The sequence below is a fragment of the Lemur catta genome, chromosome 20, assembly GCF_020740605.2.
Source record: "Lemur catta isolate mLemCat1 chromosome 20, mLemCat1.pri, whole genome shotgun sequence".
Lineage (NCBI taxonomy): Eukaryota > Metazoa > Chordata > Mammalia > Primates > Lemuridae > Lemur > Lemur catta.
In genome coordinates this window covers 23,764,865-23,787,715 of record NC_059147.1, presented here as the reverse complement: position 1 = coordinate 23,787,715, position 22,851 = coordinate 23,764,865, and the positions used below count along the sequence as shown (strand labels likewise).

General features: G+C 57.1%; 1 protein-coding gene and 1 long non-coding RNA gene across 4 annotated transcripts; one reads left to right on the top strand and one right to left on the bottom strand.

Moving 5' to 3' along the window:
• The first annotated feature begins 73 nt into the window (after nucleotides 1-73).
• Nucleotides 74-22,830, top strand: SLC12A4 (solute carrier family 12 member 4). Of its 3 annotated transcripts, XM_045533564.1 has the most exons (24): nucleotides 74-318; nucleotides 5,662-5,756; nucleotides 7,216-7,347; nucleotides 11,588-11,734; nucleotides 11,834-11,888; nucleotides 13,533-13,663; nucleotides 14,965-15,206; nucleotides 15,349-15,563; nucleotides 16,058-16,222; nucleotides 16,301-16,399; nucleotides 16,627-16,684; nucleotides 16,978-17,152; nucleotides 17,541-17,659; nucleotides 19,009-19,107; nucleotides 19,367-19,486; nucleotides 19,740-19,844; nucleotides 20,090-20,258; nucleotides 20,556-20,751; nucleotides 20,859-21,028; nucleotides 21,116-21,247; nucleotides 21,325-21,432; nucleotides 21,638-21,822; nucleotides 21,963-22,096; nucleotides 22,274-22,830. In XM_045533564.1, the coding sequence occupies exons 1-24, from the start codon at nucleotides 114-116 to the stop codon at nucleotides 22,363-22,365; spliced, it is 3,348 nt and encodes a 1,115-aa protein (XP_045389520.1). In that variant the 5' UTR covers nucleotides 74-113; the 3' UTR covers nucleotides 22,366-22,830. The 3 variants fall into 3 exon arrangements, 2 of the variants coding, with proteins under 2 accessions (XP_045389520.1, XP_045389519.1); XM_045533563.1 differs by having other exon boundaries at nucleotides 16,058-16,399; XR_006730432.1 differs by lacking the exons at nucleotides 21,638-21,822; nucleotides 21,963-22,096; nucleotides 22,274-22,830 and having other exon boundaries at nucleotides 16,058-16,399; nucleotides 20,556-20,603; nucleotides 21,325-21,417.
• On the bottom strand, nucleotides 20,732-21,515 carry LOC123625236. Its single transcript, XR_006730433.1, has 2 exons — nucleotides 21,351-21,515; nucleotides 20,732-21,217 (listed from the first exon to the last, which is right to left on the bottom strand). It is a non-coding gene; the product is annotated as an uncharacterized LOC123625236 (long non-coding RNA).
• Nucleotides 22,831-22,851: the final 21 nt, after the last annotated feature.

Here is a 22,851-nt window from a genome sequence, read left to right as displayed (position 1 = left end):
CTTCACGCCCCTAAGGGCCCCCTCGGGGAGGAGCGGGCCCGAGCCCGTCCCGCTCCCCGCCCCCGAGGGGCGGCCCGGGGGGCGGGCGGAGGAAGTGAGCGCAGCGGGGAGGAATGCGAGCGGGCGGGGCGCGCGGGCCCCGGGCGGCGGGGACAGCCGGCAGGCGGCCGGGACGGCGGGTGCGGCGGGGCCCAGCGCGCGCGATGCCTCACTTCACCGTGGTGCCGGTGGACGGGCCGCGGCGCGGCGACTATGACAACCTCGAGGGGCTCAGCTGGGTGGACTACGGGGAGCGCGCCGAGCGGGAGGACTCGGACGGTGAGGGCGCGATCGGAGCGGGCCGTGGCGGGACAGGGGGGCCGGCCACGCGGGGCCCGCGCCCACACGCAGCCCCAGACATTGCGCGCACACGTCGATGCGGTCTCAACTTTTCGTCGTCTGCGCCGCTGCAATCAACTCCCAGGACCGCGCGCGTGGACTCGATTTTCCTCCGCGCCCGCCGCCCGTCCGCCCTCCCCACCCCAGCTCCTCCCCTGCGGGTGGCGGGCGAGGGCTGCGGACGTGGCCGCCCCGGGAATCCAGCCTGCCGAGCCGCCCGGCTTGGGGATGGCGCCCGGCCCCCATCTCCAGCCCTTCCCAGCTGGGAGCACAGCTGAAGCCCTGACACCAGCCCCTTCAACTTCGGTGACTCGCCCCCATCCTCTTTCGCCTCAGCTCCCCATTTGGGGTGCAGCGTCTCTGTCTTTAAGACTCTCCTCCCCTGCCCCTCCAGAGTCTCCTCGCACCTCCCGTTAGGAGAGACGGGTGTGCCTGCCGGCGGGCTCTGCTGCTGACTGCCTGAGTGCTCTGGTGTTGTCCCAAGGCTTAGATCTGTAGGTACAGTGGGCATCTGCGGAGCGCTCACTCGGAGCCAGGCTTGTCTGGGCACCCTACGTGAATTAACTCGTTTAATCTTTCCAGCATCCCCCAAGGGATAAGTACTGTTACTCGCACTTAGGAAGGAGTGGAGGGAGGAATAGAGGTTATGTAACTTGTGTCTGTTTGTGGGGTGTGATTCAAACCCAGGCTTGAGATTCCAGTGCCTTAACCTAGGTGTTAGGGGTGGTCCTGGAGGTAAGCCCCGCCTCCGTCCTCCCAGATACCTGCCTCACACCATATCCCATTCTCCATCTCCTACCCAAGAGGTCCCCAGGGGCTGTCCCTGCCAGGGCTCCCCCTTGGAGTGTGAACACCACTGATAAGGTGTATGTGTAGCAGCATATATATGTGTTAATTATGCTTGTGCAGGTGTGTAGCTGTGGGTATCACAAGGTGAAGGCCGGGTCAGGTCAGGGCATGCTCGTGGCCACTGTTTCCTGCAGGGATGTCAGTGATGAGGATGGTGATATGACAGATGACAAATGCCTGCAATGTCTGTGACTGACCCTGATGGAGATATGTAGGAAACGTGTTGTTGACATGTGTCAGGTGATGTGATCTTGACCTCTGATCTGTGATAGTGGCACGACTGAGGTGATCCATATCTGATATGAGTGATGGCTAGGGTGTATACCACCTGACTGCCATGTGTGGAGATGGTACAGGACAGTGGCATGGGCTGCTGGACACTGTGGAGGTTTTATAAGCCTAACAGCTGTGTGAGTGCCCTCCCTCCTCCCCACCCCCCATGCCCTTGTCTGTCCCTGTCAAGTGGTCAGGGCAGGAGCCGGCTTCCCTGCTCCCCCAGTCCTGGGAGGCTCTCTCTCCGCAGAGGCTAGACTGGCCAGCCTGCCTAGAATCAGCCTGGACCAGTTGGCAGGCAGAGCTGAGCCTTTGGCCCCGCCTTGGCCCCTGCAGGGTGACTGGAGGGACCTGGAGCCACATTGGCTAATTCCTGCTGGATCCCCCCAGGGAAGGCCAGCTCCTCCCACTACCCCCCTTCCTCTTCTTCCTCCTCTTACTCCTTTTGAGCTAGACCTTGGCTGTCTGCAGAATGGGGGACACCCTGCGCCTGGGTGAGTGATTTTGATCCTTGGTGGGAACTGGCAAAGCATCAGAGGGCACAAAAACAGTGAGCCTCAGGTCCATCTCCTCGGTCCCTCCAGCTCAAGGCCCACAACACCTCTACTCTGAGGGGCGTAGATGGGCCTGATCATCCAGGCCACCTTGGCCTGTGGGCAAGGGGTAGGGAGGTTCTGGAGGGGCACCTCAGGCAGATGCACATGTGCACAGGGATCAGGAGGGTCACCTGGATCCCCGCCTGCTACTGGTGCATTCACAGTTGCTGGTGCAAACACAACTATGTATCTCACAGGCAGCCCATGGGCCTAGGCCATGCTCAGATTCACTGGGGGTCTCAGGTGGTGTCTGAGCAAGCTTTGGCCTGGCAGGCATGCCCAGACCTGCCCTGGAATTTTTGGAATAGCTAAGGCCTAAACTGGCAGCCTGAAGCTTAGGGCAGTACAGACATCCAGCCACTGCTTAGACCCCTCCACATTCCCACAATCACATGGAAGCTTTGGGGAACTCCAAGGAGTACCGCCAGGTGTCTGGCACCAGACTGTCCCTTTTCTGGTGCATCTGGGCTATTGGAAAAGCAGGTGTTACTATCTCTACTTCATAGAAGAGGAAACCAACGCAGCACAGAGAGGTCAAGCAGGTTTCCCTGAGTCACACAGGGGAAGGGCCAGGAGTCCAAGCCAGACTGCCAGCCATCTGAACACCCAGAAACCAGGGTATAGCCTGACAAATTGCATATCCCAGACCCTCTTCTCTCTGTTAAAGGATTGTGCTGCACTCTGGGGTGTGCCATGGAGGGACTGGGGTCTAGAGTAGGAATAGGGAACTTGCAGCTCAGACCCCACTTGGCTCTGGTGGACCCTGGCACCCAGGTGTGGCCCTCCTCTCTGGGTGACCTTACTTCTGAACCTCTCTGAGCCTTACTCTCCTTGTCACTAAAAGGGAGTAAATGCTATCTACTGGAATGTTGCTGTGAGATTAGAGACCGCTCTTGGAAGGGCTCTGAGCCTCCCTCAAGCAATGGCTGAAGGGACAAGAGACCAGCTAGATCTTGGAGGATCACTCACAGGCATTGTGGAGGGGCTGCTATGTACTCAGCTGTACATTTTCTAGATACCAGTACAGTCTCCTCAGAAAGACAAGGCAGCAGTGGTGGGGCAGGCTGCACCACATGAGTTTAGGATAATTTATAATTTATTTCCAGCCTACTTCCACAAAAAGATCAGAAGAGGTATGCAATAAAACTGCCTCCCCAAAGGATTGTTACTGTCAGGAAGATCAAAAACTATGCAGAGGAAAGGGGCAAGGACTCTGAGATGAGACAGTTGGTGACTGCATCGAAGGAGTAAATTTAGCTTGGAGATTCCTGGCAGCCAAGGCAGAAAGGGAAGTAAGATGAGCGGTATAGCTGCCATTTTCTGATGAAATGAAGCATCTGATTTATTCAGGGGAGACACTTTTTTGTCATGAAAATCCAAGAGTAATTTCCAGAGGCATCACATATCACTGATGGGCCATGAATGTAGTAGGTAGGCAGTGTGTTACTGGGTTTTCAGAGTTTTCTTGTAACTCCTTATCCTGATCCTGAACAAGCATTGAGGGCATAGCAAATGTCATAGGGTATCTGAGGAACTATGTGACCCCCCCACCAGGCTTTCACACGATGGGGGGCTGACTTGACCTCTGGTTGCTTTTGTCCCCTGTACCATTGGCATTGACCTACAGGAACATGGGACTGAGCTGCTAAGCTAGTCCGGGTTGCTGGATGAGGCAAATGTACTGCTTTCACATGCTGTGGGAAGGAAGAGCTAACTTTGCCCCAGAAATTTTCATGGGCACACTTTACCTGTTAGTGTGCTGGGGTAATAAAGAATCCACAGTAAGCACCTGCTGGGTTGTTGTTGGCTCAGAGAAGATAAGTTAAACCTCATCCTGATAGCAAAAGGGTATATCACATGGAGTAGGATGCATCAGCCAGCATTCTCAGCTGCAAACAAGAGACATGAATTGTCGCCTATTTAAACAGAAAATGTTTGTGGGCACAGCCAGTGCTTGGCCCAATGACTAGTCTGAGTTGGTGATGACACTTCTGTTGCCACTTTCATCACCAGACACCATGCCAGCCCTTCTGCCCTCAAAACTGCCTACTGCTGCCATTCAACACCAAGGTGACTTCTTTGAACCAAAATGTCTGCTTGCCATTTGCTGTGAGGCCTTGAGCCAATGCCACTGCTGCCAGACTGTCTGGCGTCGGGGGTGGGGGGACCCTCAGCATCTAGAAAGGGAGTGCTTGGCATCTTCTGCCTGCTTGGTAGGAAGATGGGAATGTCACCCACTGAGACGAGTTGGAAAACAGGGAAGCATGTGATTGATGGGAGGCCAGGAAAAGCAGCTGAACTTTGACAGTTGAGGCAGGTTTATAAAAAAAGAGCATTTGGGATTGGGTGCTATGTCTCGTGCCTGTAACCCCAGCACTTTGGGAGGCCAAGGCGGGAGTATCGCTTCAGGCCAGGAGTTTGAGACCAGCCTGGGCAACATAGTGAGATCCCATCGCTACAAAAAATTTAAACAACACCCAGTGTGGTGGCACACACCTATAGTCCCAGCTACTCGGGAGGCTGATACAAGAGGATCACTTGAGCCCAGGAGTTTGAGGCTGCTGTGAGCTATCATCAGGCCACTGCTCTAAAGCCTGGGTGACAGAGCAAGACCCTGTGTCTCAAGGCCAGGCAAGGTGGCTCATGCCTGTAATCCTAGCACTCTGGGAGGCCGAGGCAGGAGGATCGCTTGAGGTCAGGAGTTGGAGACCAACCTGAGCAAGAGCAAGCCCCGTCTCTACTAAAAAAAAAAAAAATAGGAAAAAAATAATAGCCCCTTCCTCAAAAAAAGAAGCATTTGGCTCCTTTCTGCGAGGTTTCCTTCCAGCCGGGGCACTGTATCATCAGCCTGGGAGGGGCGGGGGTCGAAGCTAGTCTGGGGCAAGTGGCGGAATCTGAGGGCAAAGAGGCCAAGGCCCTGCACCTGCCAGCAGTTCCTGCTCAGCCCTACATCCACCAGCTTTTGTCGGTGACCCTAGCAGGGGCTCCACGCCACCTTCCGCTCTCTACCCTCTGGGGCTTACCCCGCCTCCCAGCATGCTCCGGGCTGCCCTCCAGGACGCTCCCGCGCGGTGCATGGTGGGGTAGCTAGCAGGTCACCTGCGAGCCATGGCAGCCGAAGGTGCTCTGTGCGGCTTCATCTATCTGGAAGGCAGCCCCCAGGCGGTCCCTGAGGACACCGAACCCTTGTCGCCCTGCATGCTGGGTACTCCAGAAAGCTGAAAGGAGCGGGAGAGGGTTGCAGTTGGGAGTGGGGGTGATCTGAGGGCGGCCAGGGCCGGGCCACGCCCCCGGAAGGCTCCGCCCCTCCGTGGTCACACGTGCTTGTACTTGTGCGTCTGGGGCCCTCACTTAGGCCTCTTTTCTAGAGGGAATCATGCTCTGGGTTTTGGTCACTGGCTGCTCCCTGGCCCTTCAAGGATGCTGGCAGGTTGTGATGGGGAAACTGAATTCCAGCCTTGTGACACTGTGGCCTCCAAAGTGCTCCACCGGGACGATGTTTTGGGGGCGGGATACAGGCTGGGGGCTCAGGAATTAGACCCTAATTGTCCCTCTTTCTTCACAGGACATGGCAACCACAGGGAAAGCAGCCCTTTTCTTTGCCCCTTGGAGGCTTCCAGAGGAAGTGACTACTATGACAGGAACCTGGCACTGTTTGAGGTAGCTGAGAAGCCATTCTGGGCCACAGGTGTGGCAGGCAGGTGGGGGGGAGCGGCCTGTCCTGTCCGTAAGGACCCAGGGCTCAGCTGAGCAGGCAGGCTGGGTGGTTGTGCCTCCTCCTCTAGTCTCCCCTTGCCAGCCTGGCTCTCATGGCAGCCAGGCTGCAGTTCCCTTGGCCCTTTGACTGAAACTGCTTTCCCAGAGGCCCCTCACAACCGTGCCCCCATTGTCACTTCCAGGGCTATTCACCTCTCTTCCTTGTAACCCTTCAGCAAGGTGACCCCTCCCTCAGGGTTTCCCACCTCAGGGTTTCGTCTCTTCCCTCCACTCCAGGTTCTTCTCCCACTCCATGGTTCTTTGCTCTCCCGTGAACTCTTCTTTGTCCTTTCTGGTTGGCTTCTCCAACTCTGTCCCCCTCTAGTTCACTGAGGCCTGGTCCTTCCCACCAGATCTGCCCCCTCTCTCCACATTTGCGGCCTTAGTGGACACCTCTCTGGAAAGATTCCCAAATTTGTGCTTTTGCACTTGAATTTTATCCTTTTGAGGCTCAAGCTAAAAAGTGAGGTCTGGATCTAAGACGCGGTTTAGGATCCTAAACTCTGACCCACACGTTCAGCACCCCTATGGCTGAATAATGTAGTTTCCTCAATCTCCACAAGCCCCAAAAGGCCTACATCTTCACCTCTCACTCCCAACCAACTTCTCCCTGGGAGTAGGGTCAGAAGGGAGCCGACCGACAGGGAAAGGCTATATGTGGGCAAGAGGCAGGTGGAGGCCCAGTGCTGAGAACCCTGCAGGAGCAGGGAAAGCAGCCCTAGGAGGCCTCCTGACCTGGGGAAGCAGCAAGGTTCTGCAGTGAAGGCCGTGACCCAGCCCCACCTGAGGATGGCTGGGGGGCCAACATCCCGCCTCTGCAATTGACGTGGGTACTCACAGGGACTGGGGGTTGGAGGGAAGACCCTCCAGGAATCAGAGTTTGGGCAGACGAGAGAGACTTTACTTGTCCCAGACATCCCTCTTTTGCCATCCTTGGTTCCCCGAGGTAACTAGGGTGGCTTTTGTTGTGGGGAGTTGAGGGTAGGTGTGAGTATGGAGGCCCAGCCATAACTGGGAGGTGGTGGGACAGAGCAGACAGGATGAAGTGTGCCATTTGCCTGCCTGCCAGCCATGCCCTGCCCTCTCTCCCCTGAGGCAGGTAATTTTCACAAATGGGCTGGCAGTAATTGCAGCCAAAGTGGGGCAGAGAAAAGCAGCCGCTGGGCTGGGCCTTTGAGTGCCACGTGCTGGGGTGTGGTGCCCACACCTGCCCAGTTGACTGGCTTGGGCTTCCCCAGGCAAGAGCTGGGATCAGGCCCAGGCCTGCCTCAGTGCTTGGCGTGGGGCCAGGCTGCTGGCTACACACAGGTAGCCTGGCGCCGGCCTGGCTCCTTGCCATCTTGCCCCGTGGCTCTGTTTACAGGAAGAGCTGGACATCCGCCCAAAGGTGTCGTCTCTTCTGGGCAAGCTCGTCAGCTACACCAACCTCACCCAGGGTGCCAAGGAGCATGAGGAGGCTGAGAGTGGGGAGGGCCCCCGCCGGAGGGCAGCTGAGGTGAGTTGGTCAAGGCAGCAGAGAAGCCACACCTGGAAAGAGACATAGCACCATGGAATTGGTTTCCCCATGTGGTGGTGAGCACGCTAGGGGAAGTAGGTGTAGGTGTGGTGAGCGTGAAGGATGGGCACTGAGTGCCTTGGCTCAAGGAGGCTTCAAGAGGTGTGAGCTACTCAGGAGTCCTGCAGGGGTGGGGAAGAGGGCCAGGGAGGCCCTCAGAAATGACAGCTGGGCATTGTGGCTCGTGTTTGTAATCCAAGCACTTTGGGAGGCCAAGGCAGGAGGATGGCTTGAAGTCAGGAGTTTGAAATCAGCAACTGGGCAACATTACAAGGCCCTATCTCTACAAAAAATTTAAGAAATTAGCCAGGTATGGTGGTATGTGCCTGTAGTCTCAGCTACTCCAGAGGCTGAGCCCAGGAATTGAAGGTTACAGTGAGCTTTGATCGTGCCACTGCACTCCAGCCTGGATGACAGAGCAAGACCATGTCTCTTAAAAAAAAAAAAAAAAAAAGCAAGAAAGAAATGAGAGCAACAGCTGCCTTAACTTGGCCCTCACTGTGTGTGAGGCACCATGCTAAGCAGAGGGCCCAGGTTCTCGAATGTCAACATCACAACGAAACTAAGAGGCAGGTGCTGTTATTATTCCTGTATTTCAGATGAGGATGCTGAGAGTAAGGGCATGAAGAAACTTGCCTGGCTGGGCATGGTGGCTCACGACTGTAATCCTAGCACTCTGGGAGGCTGAGGCAGGAGGATTGCTTGAGGTCTGAAGTTTGAGATCAGCCTGAGCAAGAGTGAGACCCCGTCTCTACTAAAAATAGAAAAAATTAGCCAGGCATGATGGTGCATGCCTGTAGTCCCACCTACTCGGGAGGCTGAGGCACAAGGATCGCTTGAGCCCAGGAGTTTGAGGTTGCTGTGAGCTGGCTGATGCCACAGCACTCTAGCCCGGGAACTTGCCTGAGGTGGCTGAGCTAGATGAGATCAGTGTGTGATGCTAATGCTGGGAGACACAGTTGTGAGATGTGTAACTATGTCGAAGGCCAGATCACTGGCATCACAGCAGGGTGGATGAAAGTGTTGCCTTTGGAGCCAGGAACCTAGTTGTCCCTTGGAGGCCATGCAATGTAGAGCAATTGACAAACACTCCTGCCGCTCACTGTGTTGGCACAAGGCTCCACAGCCTTCAGACCCCTCCAACAGCCCCTGGGCTCCAGGGGAACACGTATGTGTGCTTGGAGCCTGGCACTGCCTGGCTTCTTGTCCTCTCTCCTGGTCCCATCACCTGGTCACCATCCAGTCTTCTCTTTAGGATGACTTTCACCTCTTTGCCCAGCTCCTCTGTGTGATGGGACTCAGGTTAGGTGAGGGCCAGGGATTTTTCTGCATTTTTGATTTGGAGGCAAGGGACCCTCCCTGAAGTTTAGGAAGCAGCTGTGTTTTGGAAGGTGATATGGGGGCTGGAGTGTTTCCTGGAGGTCAGCATGAGCTGAAGGCACTCTGGTTGGGATAAGCCAGACCTCCAGCCTCAGACCTGTTTGTGAGATTTGGGCCTTAATGGAGTGGGCCCAGGAGCAGGGGTGGGCCCAGGAGCAGGGTTAGTCCCAGCTGAAGTGCACCCCTCATTGATGTGCCCTTCCTGGTGGCAAGCCAACCCACATTTCAAAGAGGGCAGCTGACATCTTGAGGTCGCACAGACCCAACCCCCTAACGCTAACCGGCTGGCTGTGATTTTGCTGGCATGTTCTGGACTGCAGATAGCAGAGAACCCCTGACTAGCTCCGCTGTCCTGTCCAGCACTGCAGGGGCATCTCAACTTCTCAGAGTGTTGCCTGTGGTGGGGGAGGGGTCCTTAGGTAAGAGCTTTATCCTTGTCCCTTCAGACCAAGCTGCCAACCCAGGGAGTTGGTGGCTGGAAGTGACAAGGGCCCTAAGAGAGGCTAGTGCACATCTCAGCAGGAGGGGGAAGGAAGCCTGGGCTGGTGAAGGGCCATGGTCCCTTGGTCTACTAGGGAGTCTGTGAGGATGCTGGGTCCAGCCTTGAGTTACCTGCTGAGCTCACCTGGCCCCAGGGTAAGGATGTGAGAGCGGGGTGGGTGTCCCAGCTCCAGCGGCTTTTCTATGGAGGAAGGAGCAGCCTGGTCAAGTGCACAGGGAGTGGGTAGGAAGCCAGGGGCCAGGGTTCTGGGGCTGCTTAGCTGTGGTGCTCACCCAGGGCGGGTCTGAGCAGGGGCCTCAGGAAAGGAAGGCTTGAGGCAGGAAGGGTGGGCCTCCAGCCAGACCATGCTAAGGCCCAAAGGCAGCCTCTCCCTAGCAGCCGCTCCGGCTCTGGCCTGGACCTTTTGAGGCTGCCAGAGGTTATTTGGGGATGCAGAAACCATTTCCGGCCCTGCCCTTTCCCACACTGCCCTTTTCTCAGAATGACTCAGCCTGGGCTGGGGGTGGGACTGGGAGCTCTTGTTGCCTCTGTGCAGTGGGTGGCATCATCTGAGAAGGACTCAGAGCCCTGGTGAGATGTATCTGCCACCCACACTGCACTGTGCAGGACAGCTCAAGGAACCATTTGGTCTTGCCCAGGCTCTTCTGAGGTCCTTTGACCAGCAGTCCCCAGCCTTTTGGCACCCAGGGACCGGTTTCACGGAAGACAGTTTTTCCACGTACCTGGGTGGTAGGTGGGCATGGCAGGGGGTGCAGAGCTCAGGCGGTGATGCGAGTGATGGGGAGCAGCAGTAAATACAGATGAAGCTTCACTCGCTCACCTGCTGTTCACCTCCTGCTCTGCAGCCCCCACCCCCAGTTCCTAAATTTCATGGAGGAAATTTTTCCAGCACAGCTTTAGACCACACACAGATCCTACCCACCAGGCCAGGATCCTACAGAAGGTTCCTATGGCTACATAGTTCTCTCCCCAGCCCAGCATCAGGGCAGCAGGAGGCTTCACTGGGGCTCCAGTGGAAGCTCTCAGGGCCCCACTGCCCTGGGTGAAATTCAATTCTTTACGAAGACACCAGCCTGCCTCTGTGCACTCAGCCTCTGCCCTGGCCCCTGCTCTGCCCTTAGATAGTTGAGAAATCCTGCCTGAGTCTGCATGTTAGACCTTCCTCACCTGCCCTACAGCCTGAGTACCGCGTCTGCAGGATTTACCAAACAGGATGGCCCAGGGGCTTCCTAGGCACCACTCACTGGGTTGAGAATCTTTCGGGTGCTTGCAGGGCCTGCCGGTAATAGAACAGTAAACAAGCCAAGTCTATCCCAGTATGGTCACAAGACATATGAGTAAACAATCAGTTACCATGACCTGTGGCGACCACTGTAGTAGAAGGCCGTATCAGATGCTGAGGGAATGCAAGAGGGAGTACCAGCCCCGCCTTAGGCAGCCCAGAGAACTTCCTCGAAGAGGTAACAGTTAAACCTCCTGCAGGTTTCACTGAAGAGGAGTTTGCCAGGCAGTGAGGCAAAGCTGATGCCCCAGGCAGAGTCCAGCACATTCCCAGGTTTAGAGAATCTGAGGGCCCTATGTGGTCAGGGGCTGAGGCCAACCAGGGAGGTGATGGGACACGTCTGGTGGCCAAAACCAGGAATCTGAGCCATACACTGGATTACAGCACAATGCAAAGGGTTTTCAGCTTGGTTGATGAGATTGGACTTGATTTTCAGAGACCTGCGCTGACAGCAGAGTGGGCTAGAGTGTGTGGAGAGGTTGACAGGTACCAGAGGCCGCCACCCGGATGGCCCAGGTGTGCTGCCCCAGCTTCAAGGGACTAAGGCTGGGACAAGACAAGCTGGTCTTAGGGCAGCAGGGAGGCAGACTGGGTAGGAGTCAATGTCCACTTGGACTAGAGTGGGAGCTTGAGGAGAGGGAGGGCCAGAAACAACATCTTGGACTTTTGCTTGGGTGACTTGGGGCCTGCTGGCTGAGAAGGTGGAGATTTGAGACAGACTGCCCTTTCCAGAAGTTTAACAGGAGAGAGGAAGGGAAGGAGGCAGTACCTTGAGGGGGAGTTAAGATTCAAAAGTTCACACGTGGGATTTTAAAAATAATCAGATTTTGCACCTCTCCAGTCGTAACTGTCTTCATATATGAAAGTCAATAGAGACATCCTGGCTATCACCTCTACCTCCTGTGTTCCCCAGGACCCTACTGGGTATGAGGGCTTGCTCAGTGTCTAGGGCTGAGCCTCCATGGTGCATCTGGGCCCCTCTGATGCTCTGTGTGCACCCCCTTCTGCCCACATAGGCCCCCAGCATGGGCACCCTCATGGGGGTGTACCTGCCCTGCCTGCAGAATATCTTCGGGGTTATCCTGTTCCTGCGGCTGACCTGGATGGTGGGCACGGCTGGGGTGCTGCAGGCCCTCCTCATCGTGCTCATCTGCTGCTGCTGTGTGAGTGTCCCGACGGGCAGGGGTGGGCTGGGCACAGGCCATGGCTGCCCTGCAGAGCCCACCCAGCTGGGCTGCTCACCCAGGCCTTCCTTCCCACAGACCCTGCTGACAGCCATCTCCATGAGCGCCATCGCCACCAATGGTGTCGTTCCAGGTGGGTGAGTGCCACCCAAGGCCTGGTGGGGGGAACAGGGCCCAGAACCCACCTTGACCTGCCTGGAACCCACATGGCTCACCCCTATGCCCCAAGCAGTTCTCTGGTGGTCCTAGTCCCTGACTCTAGGACAGTGCCACAACTTAGGAGCATCCCTGGTTGACGGAGTTTGAGACTGCTGTTGTGTTTTGTTTCATTAAAAAAAAAAAGTAATGTATGTTTACCATAAGAGCATTTGAAAATACAGAGAAACATAAAATGGAAAATTGAGGCTGGGTATGGTGGTGTACCCCTGTCGTCCCAGCTACTCAGGAGGCTGAGGCAGGAGGATCGCTTGAGCCCAGGAGTTGGAGGCTGCAGTGAGCTATCATGATGCCACTGTACTCTAGCCCGGGTGCCAGAGTGAGACCCTATCTCAAAAAGAAAAGAAAAGAAAAGAAAACCTTCCTGCTTGTGGGTTCTACTTTTTTACTCTTGTAAACACTGTCATGAACAGCCTCACACAAATCTCTGTTTACGCCCCTGGCAGTTCCCTTAGGAGAGGGTCCTAGCAGTAGGATTACAGCATGAAAATTAAAAGCATCTGTAATCCCACCATCCTGAGTTCATTACTGTTTACCTTTTAGTATGTGGTCATAGGGTCTTGTAAAGGACTGGGCACACAGTTGCACACAATTGCACTCTTTCTCATATATATGTATATATCTATGTGTATATGTAGGTATATATATATTTGTATTTCCCAAATATATGTGTGTGTATATATATACATATGCATGCATATGTATATGTTTACATTTGTGTTTCCCAAATGTTGGAAACATTTTTTTTAAACAGGATTCTCCTTGGTAAACTGTAACCTGATTTATGATTATCCTCCTACTGGTGGGTTCTACTTTTTCACTGTTGTAAACATTGTCATGAACAGCCTCACACAAATCTCTGTTCACACCTCTGGTGGTTCCCTTAGGAGAAGGTCCTAGCAATGGGATTACAGCATGAAAGGGATTGATCATTTTTTAAATTCTTTGATCCCTGTTCCCAGATTTTCACCAGAGAAATTTTATCAGGAGCAGATACAACCAACAACATGGGATCACTCTTGTCCCCCTTATGCTTGTCACCCTGGAGCCCAGTGTTGGCTCTGAGTCTTGCCAGGGGTGTTAGACTCTGACAGAAGCACAGACCCAGGGCAAGAGGGTCAGCCATGACTGCTCACCTGGTGGCAGGCCCTGTGCTGGGCTCTGGGGGCCAAAGACAGGACAAGACGCAGCCCCTGCCCTGGTCTGGAGGGGTCACGCTAACAAAGGTGCGGGCCTCGGGAGGGGTGAGGTGTGCTGAGATAGGACACACCCAGCCAGAGGAGGCTATGGGGACTGCCCTGAGTGCAGGGAGTTGGAGGACAGTCGCTGCTTAGTCACTGCTGCAGACCTAGAGCTGCCCCAGCAAAGTAGTCATTTCATTGGCCTGTGCTGGCATTCTTGTCATATGGGAATGGGGTCCAAAGGCAGCCATGCAGCCTTCCTCATCTGTAAATGGAAAAAGCAGTCCCTGTCCCTCCCGGCAGGGTGAGGGCCTGTCGTGGAAAGACCCCCTTGAAGAACCACCCTTGACCTGTGTGCACTTTTCCTTCCTCTGCTGTAGCTGGGGGCTCCTATTTCATGATTTCCCGCTCACTGGGGCCGGAATTTGGAGGCGCTGTGGGCCTGTGCTTCTACCTGGGAACGACATTTGCAGCAGCCATGTACATTCTGGGGGCCATCGAGATCTTGCTGGTGAGTCCAGCTTGGCCCTGGCCAAGTCTAGTCATGTCCAAACAGTCCCTCTGGACTCCAAACAGAAGGCCCAGGTGGCTCATGCCCCCCACACCTCTGGCCAAGGCCTGGGGGTTATAAAACGGGAGGCCTTGAGGGAGAAAGACCTTTGCTCAGACCAGCCTGCCTTTCACCTCCTCGCTCGTTTTGGCCAGGCAGGAAAGGGGCCTGGCTGCCTTCACCTTGGCCCAGGATGTTCCACCTACCTGGGCACCGTTTTGACTGTGGCAGGGGGTCTGTGCACTGTTGCATTTAGCTCAGTGACAGATCTTGGTGGTGACACAGAGATTGCCTCCTGGGCTTGGGTGGGCTCTGGCCAGCTCTGTCTCCCCCAGGGCTCTGCGCTTCAGATCTAGCTTCTCCTTGTCCCTCACTCTGGGTGAGTAGCCACAGGACCCTGTCTGGAGGTCGGTCCCCTCCTCCGTGAGCCACACAGGTGCTCTCAGACTCAGATGTTCACTCCCCCTGAACTGCTCCGGCCCGTGGGAGCAGAGGTGGAGGGGCTGCAGAAGGCACAGGGTGACAGGTGCCCACCCCTGCCTGGCTACTCCAACACTTCCAGTTCTTCTATCTGCAGTACAGATCTTGTACCAGGATTTTCTGATTTGGGGGAGGGTTTTTTTTGTATTTGTTTTCTATTTCTCATATTCCTTGCACTTTTATTATTTGGCATTCTTCTGTAAGGAAAATTTATCCCTTCTCCCCGTTTATATTTTTTATTCAACCATGTAATTATATCTGGATGGACTTTTAGATATTTATTCTTTGGGTTGTAATACAATACTATCATTATTTATTTTGCTCAAACTCTTCCACTGTGGCTATGCAGCCATTCAGGTTGGCACCTGTGTCTGGATCCTTTTTCATTTGTTTCTTTGTTTTTAAATAACAGCTTTATTCAGATATAATTTACATTCCATGCAACTCTCTACTCATTGAAAGTGTACAATTCAGTGGTTTTTAGTATATTCACACAGTTGTGCAACTATCACCGCAATCAATTTTAGAACATTTTCATCCCTCCCAAATGAAACCCCATCAGTAGTCATTCTCCCTTCCCTCCCCGCCCTAGCAACCACTAGTCTGATTTTTGTCTCTCTGGATTTGCCTGTTCTCGACATTTCATGTAAACAAAATCATATAATATGTGATCTTTTATGACTGGCTTCTTTTAGGTATGCTTTTAAAAAGAAAACCAAAATGACAGGTTTTACTCTCCAAATAGGAAGATCAAACTCTTTTTATCTGTCATCTTGTTTTAGACCTACATTGCCCCCCCGGCTGCCATTTTTTACCCATTGGGTGCTCATGACACGTCGAGTGCCACCTTGAACAATATGCGAGTGTATGGGACCATTTTCCTGACCTTCATGACCCTGGTGGTGTTTGTCGGCGTCAAGTATGTTAACAAATTTGCCTCACTCTTCCTGGCCTGTGTGATCATCTCCATCCTTTCCATCTACGCTGGGGGCATCAAGTCTATTTTTGACCCTCCTGTGTTTCCGTAAGTAACCCATAAATTTGTCCAGGTATTGCACTGATGTCCCATGTAGACAGCCTTTGATGCCCTGAGTCCCAGAGACTTCAGGGTGGGAACAGGCTGGGGCCTCCAGCTGAGCAGGTGCCAATGCTTTTGTCCCCCACAGGGTATGCATGTTGGGCAACAGGACCCTCTCCCGGGACCAGTTTGACATCTGTGCCAAGACAGCCGTGGTGGACAATGAGACAGTGGCCACCCGGCTATGGAATTTCTTCTGCCACAGCCCCAACCTTACCACTGAATCCTGTGACCCCTACTTTCTGCTCAACAATGTGACCGAGATCCCTGGCATCCCCGGGGCAGCTGCTGGTGTGCTCCAGGGTGGGTCCTCCCTCTCCTTCTGCTCCTGAGCCCACAGGCTGAGCAGGAGAGCAGAGCACAGAGCTGTCCTTGTGTGTCCAGCTCAGAAATAGGGGGCAGTTCTGGCTGCCTTCCCACCCCAGCAGTGTCCTCTCAGTCTGGCTCCTGGCAGCCGAGCTTTGGGTGAGCAGAGCCTGTTTGGCCAGCGTCCCAGACCTGCAGCAGTCCCCAGAAAGTGCTGGCAGCCCTTCTGCCCCCGGCCACCAAACCCTGATGCTGCCTGGGGATGTTCCCACAGGAGCCATAAAGGGCCTCTGTCTGGGAGGCAGGCAGTGGCGGGGCCCTGGCTGATAGTGGCCCAGCCACCTTTGTCTGCCAGACTTCTAGCCAGAAATCTCCTTGCCTGTGGCCACAGCAGCCTGGGGCTGGAGCTGTCCCAAGTCCCCAGAGCGTCTGCAGCCAAACTGCCCGGGGCCGTAGGTGGGGCTGTGGTGGTGATGCTGCTGCCCCCACAGAAAACCTGTGGAGCGCCTACCTGGAGAAGGGCGAGGTGGTGGAGAAGCACGGGCTGCCCTCCACAGATGCCCTTGGCCTGAAGGAGAGCCTGTCCCTGTACGTGGTGGCTGACATCGCCACGTCCTTCACTGTGCTGGTTGGCATCTTCTTCCCCTCAGTAACAGGTGAGCCCCTCTGCCCACCCAGGCAGCCCTGTCCCCAAACCCGGGGAGTCCCTGAGGGAGTCTTGTCTGTTTTTGGAGGCATCATGGCTGGCTCTAACCGCTCTGGGGACCTCCGTGACGCCCAGAAGTCCATCCCGGTGGGGACCATTCTGGCCATCATTACAACCTCCCTCGTGTGTATCCTTTCCCAGGCCTGGGGTGGGGGAACAGGGAACAGGAGGCATCTGCCTGTGTGTCAGTTCCAGCCGGCAGGCACAGGCACTCCACACAAGCGTGCATGCGTGTGTACCTCACCCTGCACACGCGCACACACCATGAAACCCTCAGCTGGAAGTGTCCCAGCTGAGTCTGCTGGCTAGGGACAGCCACGCATAGAGGCCTTGCTTTCCTTGACGCCGCTGCAGACTTCAGCAGTGTGGTTCTCTTTGGCGCCTGCATCGAGGGTGTGGTTCTCCGGGACAAGTGAGTGAGCTGGGCCCCTCCCTGTAGCAGCAGCTCAGCTTTTGCCTGAGCTCATGGCAGACCCCCCATGTCCTCAGGGTGCTGGCTGCCAGTGGTGGTCTGTGCCACCAGGTGGGTCAGACTCCTAGAGGACTTCTGCTTCTGAGAGGATGGTGACAATCAGGATCAGGGCTGGGCCAAGGGGGAAGGACAGGGCTGGCAGACTGGCCTTCTCCACTGAGGGGCCAGAGCGCTGCCCCCTGTAGCCTGCCTTCCTGACCCCTGACATCCTTTGCTCTGGGCCACCCCTGCAGGTATGGTGACGGCGTCAGCAGGAACCTGGTGGTGGGCACGTTGGCCTGGCCTTCGCCCTGGGTCATTGTCATTGGCTCCTTCTTTTCCACTTGTGGCGCTGGCCTCCAGAGCCTCACTGGGGCACCACGCCTCTTGCAGGCCATTGCCAAGGACAACATCATCCCCTTCCTCCGGGTGAGCCCTTCTGCGCTGCCCCATGGCCTGGCTGCTACTGGGCCCCTCGCCCGGGCTGGGGAGAGAGATAGGGAACACAGGTGCGGCATGACCTCCCCACGGTGGTCCCAAGCCACGCAGCCATCCATGGGGAACTGCTGAGAGCTGCCCTGGCCCTGCCGTGCTGTTGGGACAGCTGCTTGGACCCACAACCCATGGCCTGTTTGTAGCTCACCCAAAGCAGAGAGGCCTGGCGAGGTGGGGCCAGGGAAACCGTGGTCCCATATGGACAGGCCTGGGTGTGGCCTGAGCCTCAGAGGGCCCTGGTGGTGATGGAGGCCAGACTGTACCTTGGGGCCTGGGTGTGGAATGAAGGTGCTAGGAACAGCCTCTTCCCTGGTGCACACAGGTGTTTGGCCACGGGAAGGCGAACGGTGAACCCACGTGGGCACTCCTCCTGACCGCACTCATCGCTGAGCTGGGCATCCTCATCGCCTCCCTCGACATGGTGGCCCCCATTCTGTCCATGTGAGCTGGGGGCTGGGGCAGGGCAGGGGGTGGTCTTGGGAAAGGCTCCCTGGACCCCAGCACCTCCCCGTGACCCTGTCTGGTGCTGAGGGTGCAGCTGGGAGATGTGGCAGCCACCTGGGGAGGTGTTGCCTGGCAGGGCTCAGCGTAGCTCTGCATTCAGGGGCTTGCCTGGCACCTACGCAGAAGCTGTAAAGAGGCCGACAGTCCCACTCCCCTCTAGTAGAGTCCCCAAAGCAGGTGGCCAGCAGACCTCCACCCCAGGCAGGGCAGGCACCAGGTCCCTCTTGCCTTGATGAGGCCACCGCTGCCCCGTCCATTTTCAAAATCATTTGCTTTTAAAGATCTGGAATCAGCTGGGCAAATCACTGTGCTGGTGCCTTGCAGGCGGTGGTCAGCATGTGGTGATTCCTGGGGCCCCCAAGGCAGAGCTTGTTTGGTTGCTGTGTTACCTTTGCCCCGCTGGGGTCCTTGCACACCCTGCTCTGGGGCGGGTGCTCCTTTTGTTTGCACGGTTGCAAATGGCCGCCCCCTTCTCTGCCCCTCCGGCCCCAGACCTGACAGGGCCCCCTTTTCCCCCTGCATCCTCCATCCCAGCCACAGCCAGGCCTGTGCTCTCTTGGCCTCCCCAACACGCCCACCCCTCACATAAATCCACACCTGAAACCGTTCTTGCCACAGTCATCTTGGGTGGTGGCCGCCCCTGCCCACACCAGAAGGCATAGCTCAGCCTTTATCCTGTGGCTGTAGCTGGCAGCCCCGTCCCCAGCACACCCTCTCCCATGGGTCCTCCTGCCTTGCTCTGCCCTTTCTCCTCTGCCAGCTGCAGGTGAAGGTTGGTGCCCCCTCCCTTAGCCCTCTGCTCCTCAGCTGCCTTCCCGGAGGGCTTGTGCAGCCGGCCTCGCCCACATCCCAGACTCCCACGCCCACTGTAGCATCTCCCAAGTGTCTGATTCGGTGCATTAGAAAGGTCCTGGTCATCTTCTCCCAACCTGCTCCTCCTCCCCACTTGTGTGACAGCTCCTCGTGCATCTGGTCACCCAGGCCAGAGACCTGAGTATGTGTAGCCGGCTCCAGACACAGCACTTCCTGCCACTCCAGCACCATCCTCCTCCAACTCTCCCCCTGCTCTTCCCATCTCCGCTGCCACCCAGCCCCAAAGACGCCTTCTCTGCAGTGGGCCACTTGCCTCGGGCCGTGGAAGCTGGGGCTGTGGGCTTGGGACAACCTGGCTGAGCCCATGCAGGGCGGGGCCGTGGGGAAGCTCAATTTCAGGTCCAGGCCCAGCTGGATACCAGGTGCCTGGTGGCCAAGGAGGCGTCTGTGCCAACCACCTCCCTGTGCTGCAGGTTCTTTCTCATGTGCTACCTGTTTGTGAACCTGGCCTGTGCCGTGCAGACGCTGCTGAGGACCCCCAACTGGCGGCCCCGGTTCAAGTACTATCACTGGTGAGCGCCCACTGGACCCTTGAGCCAAGTCCTCTGACACAAGAGATACTGGGGACTCCAGGAGCCCCGTTCGGCATGAGGTTTGGGTTTCTGGGCGGTCCTTGTCCTGGGTGAAACACTGTGGGGAGGGAGAATGCAGGGCTGGGGGTGGACCTGTTTTTCCTACCCAGCATGTGACCTGGGACCGCCAGGGCATGGGCTGGGCTGTGGCCTGGGCCCTACTGGTCTTGCCCTGATTCTGTACCCGCCTCTGGCCCAGGGCGCTGTCTTTCCTGGGCATGAGCCTCTGCCTGGCCCTCATGTTTGTCTCCTCCTGGTACTATGCTCTGGTCGCCATGCTCATCGCGGGCATGATCTACAAGTACATCGAGTACCAAGGGTGAGTTAACGGCTGCCGCCGGGCCTCTGCCAGCAGCCTGTACAGCGCCGAGGGTGCCTGGCTGAGCAGGTGGGGTGGTCTGGATGTTGGGTTGCTGGGGAGCTGGGCCATCCTTTGCTAGCCACCGTGGGTGCTGAGACTGGGAGGCTGTGAGACTCGGGGCTCCCAAAGGTGGCTGGGAGGATTTCTCATTCACATAGACAGAAACCCCTGGGTGGGACCAGGGGCTTACCAGCTGTGGTGGCATCTGCAGGGCTGAGAAGGAGTGGGGTGACGGGATCCGAGGCCTGTCCCTGAGCGCTGCCCGCTATGCACTGCTACGGCTCGAGGAGGGGCCCCCTCACACAAAGAACTGGCGGTGAGTTGACACTCAGACGCTGGCAAGGGCCATCTCAGGGTTCTTAGGGGGCAGGGGGGTCAAGAAGTGCTGGCTCCCCCTCCTAGTCCAAGTTCCCCATCCTGGGGCTGCCAGGGGCACCCTCCCACTTGTGGATCCATGCTGCCCAAAGCTGTGGGGGCCCATGATCCGAGGACAGGAGAGGAGGAGCGGCTCCCTGGACATCTGGCCCTGGTCTCAGGCTGCCTCCCCGTCTGGCACCGCAGGCCTCAGCTCCTGGTGCTGCTGAAGCTAGACGAGGACCTGCACGTGAAGTACCCGCGGCTGCTCACCTTTGCCTCCCAGCTTAAGGCCGGCAAGGGCCTGACGATCGTTGGTTCTGTCATCCAGGGCAGCTTCCTGGAGAGCTACGGCGAGGCCCAGGCCGCTGAGCAGGTGCCTGCGGCAGAGGGTGGGAGCCGAGCCCGACCAGAGGTGTCTGGGCTGCAGCTCTGTAGGGGAGGGGATCAATCCTAGCCACCCTGGCCAGCCAGGTGGACAGCACTGCTGCCACCTGAGAGGTGGTACAAGGGTGGTCTAGCTGTCTCAGCTTAAAAATGTGGCCTCTGGGTGGGCAGCTTGCCCCCATGCCCTTCCCCGCTCCCAAGTAGTTTTGTGTGCCAGGCACCCTGGAAGGGAACCCAGCAGAGAGAAGCTGACAGCCTTGCCTCTGACCCTGGGATGTCCCCACAGACGATAAAGAACATGATGGAGATCGAGAAAGTGAAAGGCTTCTGCCAGGTAGTGGTGGCCAGCAAGGTGCGTGAGGGCCTGGCTCACCTCATCCAGTCTTGTGGCCTGGGCGGCATGAGGCACAACTCCGTGGTGCTGGGTTGGCCCTACGGCTGGCGACAGAGTGAGGACCCACGTGCCTGGAAGACCTTTATTGGTGTGTGAGGGGCTGGTGCCGGGGCTGGGCCAGGGGCTGGGGGTCCAGTGAGGTGGCAGAGGCCAGAAGGCCACAGACCGGTGGTCAGCAGTACCCCTCGTCCCCAGACACTGTGCGCTGCACTACAGCTGCCCACCTGGCCCTGCTCGTGCCCAAGAACATCGCCTTCTACCCCAGCAACCACGAGCGCTACCTGGAGGGCCACATCGACGTGTGGTGGATCGTGCATGACGGCGGCATGCTCATGCTTCTGCCTTTCCTGCTGCGCCAGCACAAGGTGGGCCAGGTGGCTGAGTGCGGGTTGAAGAGGCTGGGCCCTTGGTGGAGGGTGTGACTGAACCAGCCACCTACCATGTTGCCACAGGTTTGGAGGAAGTGCCGCATGCGCATCTTCACAGTGGCCCAGATGGACGACAACAGCATCCAGATGAAGAAGGACCTGGCCGTCTTCCTGTACCATCTCCGCCTTGAGGCAGAGGTGGAGGTGGTGGAGATGGTGAGCCACCCGCCCTGACTTGGCCGTGTGGGTACCACGTCCCACGGGCCAGTCCTCACAGCCCGCCCTCTCCCCAGCACAATAGCGACATCTCCGCATATACCTACGAGCGGACCCTGATGATGGAGCAGCGGTCCCAGATGCTGCGGCAGATGCGGCTGACCAAGACTGAGCAGGAGCGAGAAGTCAGTGGCCTTCTGGGTTCAGACTAGGGGCGGGTGCAGGGTCGGGCCTTTGGAGACACCATGGGTGGAGGGGCATCAGAACAACTCACCCCAGCCTGACCCAAGCCATTGCCCATTTCCCTGAGGCAGGGTGCTCATGTTGGGCCAGCCAGGGTCCTTCCACTTTTCCCATGGCACCGAGGCTACCTCCTCTGATTGTCCCTAGGCCCAGCTAGTCAAGGACCGGCACTCGGCCCTGCGGCTAGACAGCCTGTACTCAGATGAGGAAGACGAGTCTGCAACAGGGACAGAGAAGATCCAGATGACATGGACCCGGGACAAGTACATGACTGAGCCTTGGGACCCCAGCCATGCCCCTGACAACTTCCGGGAGCTGGTGCACATTAAGCCGTGAGTGCAGCAAAAACGGGCCCTGCCACGCGGGGGCTTGGGGGTGGACGTGGGATGGGGCAGACAGCTGTGTGGGTGGGCCAGGCACCCTCCTTGCGGGATGGCTCACCGTGTCCTGGGATCATCCGCATTACCCGCAGAGACCAATCCAATGTGCGGCGCATGCACACTGCTGTGAAGCTCAATGAAGTCATTGTCACACGCTCCCACGATGCCCGCCTGGTCCTACTGAACATGCCCGGCCCACCCAAGAACAGCGAGGGGGATGAGAACTGTATCCCTTTGCAGAGAGGCAGGAAGTGGGGAGGTGGACCGTGTGTGAGGTCAGGCCAGGAGCCCCGGGTGCCCCTGGGTGCGGGTGGCCCAGGTTGCCCCAGCTCTGATTGATGAGGCCACACTACCTGGTCGCCCCTGGGTCCTGGTGCTGCCTCCTTGACCTGATGCCCTGCAGACATGGAGTTCCTCGAGGTGCTGACCGAGGGCCTTGAGCGGGTGCTGTTGGTGCGTGGTGGTGGCCGTGAAGTCATCACCATCTACTCCTGAGCCCAGTGTAGTCTTGCGGCATGGAGTGGAAGTGTCCAGGGTAACAGTCCCTCCCAGCACCTACCTGCCAGCTCCGCTTGCCTGGCTCTGCCCTGGACCCAGCTGTGAAACCGGGCCTGGGCGGGCAGTGGAAATGGATCTGAGGTCCTTTGGGACCCTGGGAGGTTCGGGGACTTTCCATCCAGCATCCCAGTGGGCCTGCCCTGGCTGGAGAAGACTGGTGGGGGCTGACATGGGGCTTGAAGGCAGCCGGCCCAGCCCAGGAGTGCTATTTATTGCATATTTATTGTTCGGATGTCACCACTGGAGAGGAGGGGAAGGGGAGCAAGGGAGGGGTCCAGCCCAGCCTCCCTGCAGGAAGGCCTGGCGTGGGCTACTGTGGGCAGGGACCCCCACCACGCCGAGCTGAATGGAGCCGGCCAGCTGAGGCCTGACTTTTTCAATAAAACATTGTACTTCTGGGCCTCCTGCTGCCCTGGCTCTGTT

Bases quoted from the DNA above. Each gene is read 5' to 3' on its own strand.
- SLC12A4 (XM_045533563.1), top strand. From the start codon at position 114: ATGCGAGCGGGCGGGGCGCGCGGGCCCCGGGCGGCGGGGACAGCCGGC. The intron at 17,153-17,540 runs GTGAGCCCTTCT...TGGTGCACACAG, and splicing joins ACATCATCCCCTTCCTCCGG to GTGTTTGGCCACGGGAAGGC. The intron at 22,097-22,273 runs GTATCCCTTTGC...GATGCCCTGCAG, and splicing joins CAGCGAGGGGGATGAGAACT to ACATGGAGTTCCTCGAGGTG.